This window comes from Notothenia coriiceps, unplaced genomic scaffold, assembly GCF_000735185.1.
Source record: "Notothenia coriiceps isolate Sejong01 unplaced genomic scaffold, NC01 NC01_scaffold00010592, whole genome shotgun sequence".
Classification (NCBI taxonomy): domain Eukaryota; kingdom Metazoa; phylum Chordata; class Actinopteri; order Perciformes; family Nototheniidae; genus Notothenia; species Notothenia coriiceps.
In genome coordinates this window covers 109033-117823 of record NW_011343293.1, presented here as the reverse complement: position 1 = coordinate 117823, position 8791 = coordinate 109033, and the positions used below count along the sequence as shown (strand labels likewise).

The 8791-nt window shown below is 41.6% G+C and overlaps 2 protein-coding genes across 2 annotated transcripts in view; one reads left to right on the top strand and one right to left on the bottom strand.

Moving 5' to 3' along the window:
• pitpnc1a (phosphatidylinositol transfer protein cytoplasmic 1a) overlaps positions 1–4034 on the top strand; it is a 37858-nt gene extending 33824 nt beyond the window's left edge. The window contains exons 7-9 of the mRNA XM_010771821.1: positions 977–1132; positions 2249–2312; positions 2825–4034. Coding sequence (XP_010770123.1) covers positions 977–1132; positions 2249–2312; positions 2825–3129 — 525 coding nt within the window. The 3' untranslated portion in view covers positions 3130–4034. The remainder of the gene's footprint in view (positions 1–976; positions 1133–2248; positions 2313–2824) is intronic.
• Positions 4035–4767: 733 nt separating this feature from the next.
• Positions 4768–8549, bottom strand: slc25a19 (solute carrier family 25 member 19). Its single transcript, XM_010771820.1, has 7 exons — positions 8413–8549; positions 7805–7963; positions 7466–7615; positions 7212–7382; positions 6581–6761; positions 6355–6491; positions 4768–5498 (listed from the first exon to the last, which is right to left on the bottom strand). The coding sequence occupies exons 2-7, from the start codon at positions 7934–7936 to the stop codon at positions 5283–5285; spliced, it is 987 nt and encodes a 328-aa protein (XP_010770122.1). The 5' UTR covers positions 7937–7963; positions 8413–8549; the 3' UTR covers positions 4768–5282.
• Between the last annotated feature and the right edge of the window lie 242 nt (positions 8550–8791).

The following is an 8791-nucleotide window of genomic DNA, read 5'->3' as shown; positions in this document are numbered from 1 at the left end:
ACACACACACAAGGATTCATAAAGGGTTTATAATTAGGTTATGAATTAGGTTGTAACACTTTATTAATCATTAAGAACCATTTATAAACCAGGTCTAACATGGTTTTCATACGTCAACACAGGCTCACTATTTGGCAAGATGACTAAGCCTTATATTGGCTACTTAGCGAGAATCAACTCAGTGAGCAACAGATATCAGGATGCTTGCTGATGAAGAAGACAAAGTAAGCTAAGTAGCCAGTATAAGGCTTAGCAGTACAGATAAATGGGCTCACTATTTGGCAAGCAACCAGTCAGTTGCCCTGTTTATCTCATGTCTTATAAAAGATTATTAATGATTTAGAAAGTGTTCACAACCTAATTAATAAATGAATTACAAACTATTCGTAAACCCTTTATAAGGGTAGTCTTTTTGTAAAGTGATACCGGGATCTCTAGCACATAGAAACTGCCGGATGCTAACTTGCATATGTTGGGCATTTGCACATAAGTTGCGTTAATTAGCATTAATGGCACTATAGCATTATGTAGAAAAACGTTTAAACATTTATTGGCAGATTTGGACAATTTTGGACTGGTTTTGGGGGTTATTGAGGATGCTGAATCCTTTTCTGACATTACATCACATACATATGACATGAGCACTACAGCAGTGTTATTCTATAGGGAGCAGGGATTAACGCACTCTTAAGTTTGTGATTAGGGAGTCCCAGCATGCAGCTGTACTCTGCTTTAGGGCCGTAATGAATTAAGGTGATCCTGTGCTGTAGGCAAGGAGGAGTTAAGGGAGAGTGTGTGTTTGTGTGTGTGAGAGAGATGATGGGAAAGAATATTTCACAGAGGTAGTGGTTTAAAAACAGGAAGCCAATCCTTTAAGAGGATTTTTGTTCTTTCCTTTTCTAAGGTCTCAAATATTAATTTAGGATTTTCTTTTTCCTGAGGAATAAGTTGTAACTGGTGTCAAATGGCCTTGCAGGACCTGCGGTATTTTAAGTCAAAGAAGACTAACCGAGGCGTCCTACAGGAAGGATGGATCGACAGCCAAGAGCCCATCATGTGCTCCTACAAACTGGTCACGGTCAAATTTGAAGTCTGGGGCCTGCAAACACGTGTGGAGCAGTATGTACACAAGGTCTGGATACAAAGAAAGTTATTTCCTTCTCATAAATACATTTCCCATTTCCTATTGCTCCTATATCCATGTTAATGCCTTAGGCATTTAATGTGCTGCTCTGAAAATATTTGACACACAACTATGAACCAAATCAGTGTTATATCTGCCCTTTTCACATCTTACAGAATCATTTCATCATCTCCCTTTACGCCGGCTACACAGTTTAAACCTCATATCTCCTATATCCAAAATCCATTTCACCTAGCCCTCCACAGCATCTGTCTCTGGGGTGAACTGTCCCTGTGTTCTCCTTGCCCGAGGCACACACACACACACACACACACACACACACACACACACACACACACACACACACACACACACACACACACACACACACACACACACACACACACACACACACACACACACACACACACACACACACACACACACACACACACACACCACACCACACCTACACACACACATACACACACCTTCACACTCACACACACACACACTCACACACATACATACACGCACACACACCACACACACACACGCACACACATGCACACGCACACACACACACACACACACACACACACACACACACACACACACACACAAACACACACACACACACACACACACACACACACACACACACACACACACACACACACACACACACACACACACACACACACACACACACACACACACACACACACACACACACATACACACACACACACACACACACACACACAGACACACACACTCACACACACACACATACATGCACAAACACACACACACACACACACACACACACACACACACACACACACACACATACATGCACGCACACACATGCACACACAGGCAGGGCCATTACTAACATAGTAAGGCGAGAGTGACTCATATTAATCCCATTCCTCCAGGGTTGTAGGGAAGGATTTAAAAATGTAATGGGTTTTAAAACGGCCTTCAGAGTTGAATCATTCTTATTCACCACCGCTCTCCTTGATCTCCCGCCCCCTTCTTCTGTCCCTCTTTACTTCCTGTATGATCCTGTATGATCCTCTTTTGATTCCTCGTCTTCTCTTTTTTTCTAATGCTGCTCAGGTGATTCGAGATGTCCTGCTTTTAGGACACAGACAGGCCTTTGCCTGGGTGGATGAGTGGATTGGTAAGTTTGTTTGTGCTCATGACAAATGGGTTAGTTTGTGTGACTCACCTCAAGATGGCAGTGTGGTTATGTGGCAAGGACCTTTTGTAAATAACTACAGACAAATTAGTATACAGGCAAGGATTCTATGGAGAGTGAATTGGCATAAAACACTAAACTAGTAAGTAAAAAATAGGTTAATACGTCTCTTTAGACAAATCTGCGTGATTCAAATTCCATCATATTATGTGTTTTAAGGAGATAAGGAATACTAAGATAAAGGACGTAATCAATGTTTATTGACTGCCTTATCGGAGTTATTAAGTCTTTCACATAAATGGAAATAAGCATTGACATACTGACTGTCTAATCTTATTTGGCTCAAAAGAAATTATGAAACAATGCACTCTCTTCTATGCACAATCCTACAGGGTCACACAGGGTTTACATTTTTTAGAACAATTCACTCTCTTCCGTAGATTTAAATCATGAAATGTATTATTCTTGTTTTTAAGCGTGTGATTTCTCCACAGAAATGACCATGGAGGAGGTCAGAGAGTATGAGCGTGCCACACAAGAAGCCACCAACCTGAAGATCGGCTCCTTCCCTCCCGCCATCTCCATCTCAGAGACCCCCCTTGTCGCTCGCAGCGGCCCCAGCAGCGCCCCGTCCACCCCCTTCTCCACAGAAGCCCCAGAGTTCCTGTCGGTTCCGAAGGAGCGTCCCAGGAAGAAGTCTGCTCCGGAGACCCTGACCCTGCCGGACCCGGGCCGCAGGGATTCCCTCTTCAAGCTGCCAAACTTTTTCTCCTGGAACTCCAGTCCGCAGCCCGAATGAGAGCGGGGCTGAACGCCTTCGACCCGTGGACCAGTGGAGGCTGCCTGCCCAGCACATCCCACAATAACCCCTCAGCCAGCCGAAGTGAAGGAGACTTTTCACTGTCCTGGTAACCCCCTCCGCAGACTCGTCGGTGTTACAGGTGGCCTGATGTCCTTAGCAAACAGTCCTGCGAGGTGTAAAGGTAAAGTGCGTCCCATTGAGAGAAACAGCTGGAGGCTCCTCATCCTCCTCAGAAAACCAGCGCCGTGCATCAGACAGTATTACTCAGAGTGTAGCGTACATTCCTGAAAATGTTTTATCCCACAGTTTAACTCCTGTGTAGACAGATCAGTCACTTCTCGTGTACAGAAAACTGTTTTCTTTCCTGCTTTGAGCATCTGAGTCTCTGGCTGTGTTACCTGGAGCTTGTGGTTTGATGTATTTGTTGATGTGGTTGGGACTTTTCCACGGATTCTTGTTGGCCACTGTATCAGTTTAGTATTAAGGTTTTCACAGTCAGGTGTAAGGTGATTATGTATTCTTGTATATATTGTATCAACATTACATAACCTGTAAAATGTCCGTACTTAAAAACAATATTATATCCAGTAATGATGCTGCTATGAAAGTGTATTTTAGAGAACAGGACTCTCTTTCCTCTCTAAGTGTTTATGATAGTGAGGCACAACGTCTGTAATCGCATGATTTGAACTACGAAGGCTGCTTTTGAAATATTCTATGTTCTCTATTTTTACTGTTATCTCAGTCTGACACTTGCTGTTGAGTTTTAACAGACTGGTCATGTGGTTTCTGTGTTATTTTGCAGCTTTATTCATTTCAAATGTATTCTTGTTTTTATGTCATACTGTTGATGGGTTTTGTATTCAGTCAATTATATTAAAATGCAATCCTGTTGTAATCCATCATCGTGTGGGGAGTCATTATTACCCTTTATTTGCAAATAAAAAAATAACCACTATACACACATTCGTAACCTGAAGTTAGTCAGAAGCCAAAGGTGTTAACAATCATTGAATATATGGAAAGTGCTCATGGGACGTAAACCAAATATCTTCCACACATTTTATTTTCTTGCTTCTAAAGGTTGCTTAACAGTAAAGTTGTCTCACTTTCTGAACTGTTGTACCTTACATTAACATTAATGATATCCACATTACTGATGATTATTTATCAAACATCTAGGCAGCAAGAGTTAACCCTTCAATATCTGTTTTGTACTGATTTTATAACTACAAACATGGGAAGAACATTTTGTATTTGCTAAATGAAAGTCCTGCACTTAAGGTTCAATTCCTAAACAAATAGCTACAGTATGATTATAGTTTACAAATGTAATGTTTATCCAATGAGAAAGGATTTTAAAACAAGTGTAAATGTAGTTGTGTGATTAAGTCCAGGCCCGTTATATGGTATATATATTTCGTTTTTTTTATCTTTGATTTTATCCTTAATTGTATGAATCTGTGCTGTCCTGTTTTTCATTCTTACCCTGTTGCTGTTAAGCTACTGAATTTCCCCACGGGGATTGATAAAGGTTTATCTTATATAGTTTGTCTGGTAAGCACACACGGCAGCATTGATCCATGGGCTGTCATCAGTGATTCACACATTCATTCTTGTCAACAGACAGACTGCTCAGATTTTTTGAAAAACTTTAATTAGAAAAATAATTCTAGACAGAGATACAGAGATAACAACGTTGAGGAGTTTAACTCAGCAGGACAAACAAACTGAACTCTTGATTAGCAGTCCACAGGGTATCCGCTTAACACAGTGCATAATGAAATAAATATTACACATGAAAACACTATCAAAACAAATGTTGGTGAATACCCCATTTGCAATGTAATGAGTTAACGTCATTAAAATGTCAACAATGGCAGAGTTATGAATGAGAGCTTAAAGTGAGCACTTGTTATAACGATATATATCTAAAAGAAAGCGTCCATACCCCTCAGAAACCCAGTCAAATATGAAATACATATTAAAAAAAATAATGTTTGTACATCCCACGGTGTAATGACAGAACAGAAATAAATAAATGAGATGTAAACCACCACTGAAAACCGACCCAGTTAATAAATATAAGTGAGAATGAAGAAGGTAGCAGTGTTTTTCTGATGTGCGGGATTGAGCCGTCTCTCCTATCTCTATCTTTCCTCGAGGCCTCTGGTGGAGCTGTTTGTTCTCTGTCTCTGCTTGAGGCTGTGCATGGCGATGAGGAAAACTTCATACCAGAAAAAGGTGAAGCCTGTAGACAGCGCGGCCTTCACCAGGCTCGGAGAGAGGCCTTTGAAGAATCCTCGGACACCCTCATCTTTGGCTATTTGCACCGCGCAGTCCACCAGGCCTCTGTAACTGCGCACCTGCACGGGAGGGACATGACACAATACAAATCAGACCCCAAATATCTACCTCAAATCAAGGTAATGGTTTTGAATTTTAATTGAGTGCTTGGATATTGTTTAGATTTGACTTTTCAATGTCATTATAGTTTTAGCTGGTTTTCAAAGAGTGTTTTAATCTAGCATCAGTTTGTTATACAATGGGCTTTACATCAGTTTTGGTGTGTTTTTGTTAGGAACAGGTGAACTATGCAGCTACATATATGCAAAATAAGTCGTTGCCGAACTGTGTAGCCTTATGTTTACATTTTCTGATTTGGGAATGAACTTGAGCACTCTACTGTCACTATTTAACTATTAAGAAAATTGTCACCTGCATTTACATCCCGACCCCCGCTGGGTCATATTGGACCTGTGCTGAACTACATTACTTAAATTATGTTCTTGTTCTTTAATTCTGCAAAAACGAGAATGCATATGAAACAATGGGGTTAAATTGTGAAGCAATCGCGACATAGCGCCCTCTGCTGGAACGCCGGGTGTGTTCAGTTTCTGTGGTTCAATGTAATGAAAGTATATGGGAATTATGCAGTCTCCTTTTCTTTGGGAGAAATATAAATGATAGCTAAAACTGAAATTAATTTACAATTATTGTGATTTCGTTTTTCAAGGACCCGAAGACCATTTATTGTCATTATGCAACACAGGGTGAAACCAAGTGTTTTTTTTCTTCTTAACCAGGCAACAATCTTTTCCGTGACTTCTTTGGGTATTTTTTAAAAAGAAAATAAACATTGTACAGCTATTTACATTTTGGACTCAGTTTTCTTTTACAATAAAAACCCTGTTTCCTCAAACCTGCGGCAGAAGAGCTTACCTGTCCAAAGTGCGCTCTGGCTGCTTCGAAGCCGCCCACCTGCAGTCTCTTCTTGAAGAGGTCAAATGGGTATGTGAGGGTTTTGCTGATCATTCCAGCTCCACTCCCACAGACCAGGCTTCCCAGGAGTCCCTTCCCTTGGAGGTAAACGTTATCAAATTCAGGCTGTGAGCATTTCATGAATGTGGTGTAATGTGGTGTGATACATGCCATTATCTCCACTGACCTGCTGAGTCTCCAGCTGTGGTTGGAGGAGGCAACAGTTTCTTAAAGACATTGTAGAAGAAGAACTGCAGCCCTGCGTACGGAAACACCGCCAGCAGTGTTGGAGATAGTCCGCGGTAAAATGACAGCCCTCCCTCTGAGCGCCACATGGTGAACACAGCGTGACGCAGGTTCCTGTACACCTGAGAAGACAGATGAAGCATGACAATGAAGGTCTGCAGGGTCCACCGGCTAAATACTGGCCAATGGGGCGCCAGCTTTATCCTTTTTGTGTAAGTAATTCACAGAAGTAACTTGCAATCGTTCCTTATGATATTGTCAATATCACTTATTTTATTTAACTTCCAAATGTTGAAAATCCCTGAGTGCAGTATTGCATTTTCTCACAATGTGATTATAGTTCATTCACCTTGCAATGATGATTATAAAACAATATATTATTCAGACCTAGAAGGGGAATAGGAGCAAGAGAATATATGAAATGCTTTGGTTAATTAAAACTAGGCCATTAAATACTGTCTAGGTCAGTTTCTGAGGCTGTGAATTCACAGAGTATTGGATTATTCTCTGTCAGATGTTCCATAGCTACATGCTGATCTAGTTACGTGTACATCAGCAGTTTAAAGTCCCACCTTGGTTTGTCCCTGAGCTGCAAAGCGTGTGCGCAGTATGTCCAGAGGCTGGCAGACCACTGTGGCAGAGCAGGCAGCAAGACCCCCGCACAGGAAGTGAACTCCTGCCGTCTGGCTGTCATACAGCGTCGAGTTGTGGACAGCCTCCGTCAGAAGCTCAAAACTGGCAAACTGCAAACACATAAATCAAATTGTTTGTTTGGAAACAGGAAATCATGTGATAAAGATAGTTTGCAAAGGTTCACAGTCTCTACCTGCACGGCTCCGAAGCAGATGGAGAGGAGCTGAGCAGGGACGTGGCCCTTCCAGAACGCAGAGACCCCCTCCTCTGAGTAAATGCAGCGGGTCGCTTGAAATAATCCCTGGTACTTCCCCTTGGGGGAAGACACACGCTCAATCTGAAGCTGTGGGGAAAGAAATAGGGATTCAAAAACACATTTTCACAACTTTATTTTCCCTGATCGCTCAGCTACTGAAATGTAATGTGAAGAAGATAAAGAGCTACAGAGCCTGTATTTGCTATGATTTAAATATCTTCATCATCACTGAGGTCTTTTCTGTCAGCACCTGGTTGTACATGTACAGATCATTACCTGAAATCTGATCTTGAGCACGTCCAAGGGGCTGATGAGGGCCCGGGTGACCATCCCAGCAGCTGACCCAGCCAGGGCGGCCTCCTCTGGGGAGAGAGCTGAGCCCTGAGCCCGGGGGTCGTAGCCCACCATGTCTCCACAGTCAGATTCCTGCTAACACTGCAGACAGAGAAATCTGAATTATTCATAACAGTCTTCATTGATGTCTTGATTGTTTAAAGCATCTATGGATCTGGCTCGTATTGATAGTGTGGTGTCTTGTAATCAAAAAGACTATAAACATAACACAAGATGAACAACTTGGTCATTTCATATTGCTATTAGGAGTCTGAGCAGAAGTCTGGGGCAAATCTTTCTTGATGGGACTTTTTAGATACTGTGGTCAAACCTAAACTATCGTTTTAAAAAAAACAATATCTAAAGAAAATTAAGCTGTCATGACTATAAAATAAATCTCTGAACATCATGCATCAATGAGGACAATATAGTGGCAGCATGTAGAGGACATGCAGTGGGACCTTGGGCTAGCTACGTTAAGCTAACAACAACTGAGCAGCTCTTCACTTTGTAGAGAGCTCCAGTGGTGAGAAATGCAGACAGACACTTACCTTTCAGTAAAACTCCTTCATGGATACATCTACCGCTACAGTTCTGAACTGTCAAACATTAATATGGCACGAACACAGTTCCTATTTCACGCCACTACTAGCACTGCTAGCATTACTTCCGGGTCAGGATACAGAGGACTACACCTTTCAAAGATGAATTATCGCGACAAGATGAATGACTGCCTACCTTAAACAAGATGTGCCTGCATAAACCACCAGATATACCCATGTAGTCATGATTCCATTAGCGTGAACTTGAAGGTAGATATAGCATTTACAATGAAAATGTTTAAAATAAAATATCCAAATTACGCAGAACAAGCACCGTGCCTACAAAATAGGGGTGTTACTGCTTGAAATATACAGACACAAATCTACC

Excerpts from the sequence above, each read along its gene's own strand:
- slc25a19 (XM_010771820.1), bottom strand. The coding sequence starts at position 7,936 with ATGGTGGGCTACGACCCCCGGGCTCAGGGCTCAGCTCTCTCCCCAGAG. Across the intron at positions 7,383-7,465 it reads TCTGCTTCGGAGCCGTGCAG|TTTGCCAGTTTTGAGCTTCT; the intron begins GTAGAGACTGTG and ends ATGTGTTTGCAG. Across the intron at positions 6,762-7,211 it reads CAGCTCAGGGACAAACCAAG|GTGTACAGGAACCTGCGTCA; the intron begins GTGGGACTTTAA and ends CTGTCTTCTCAG.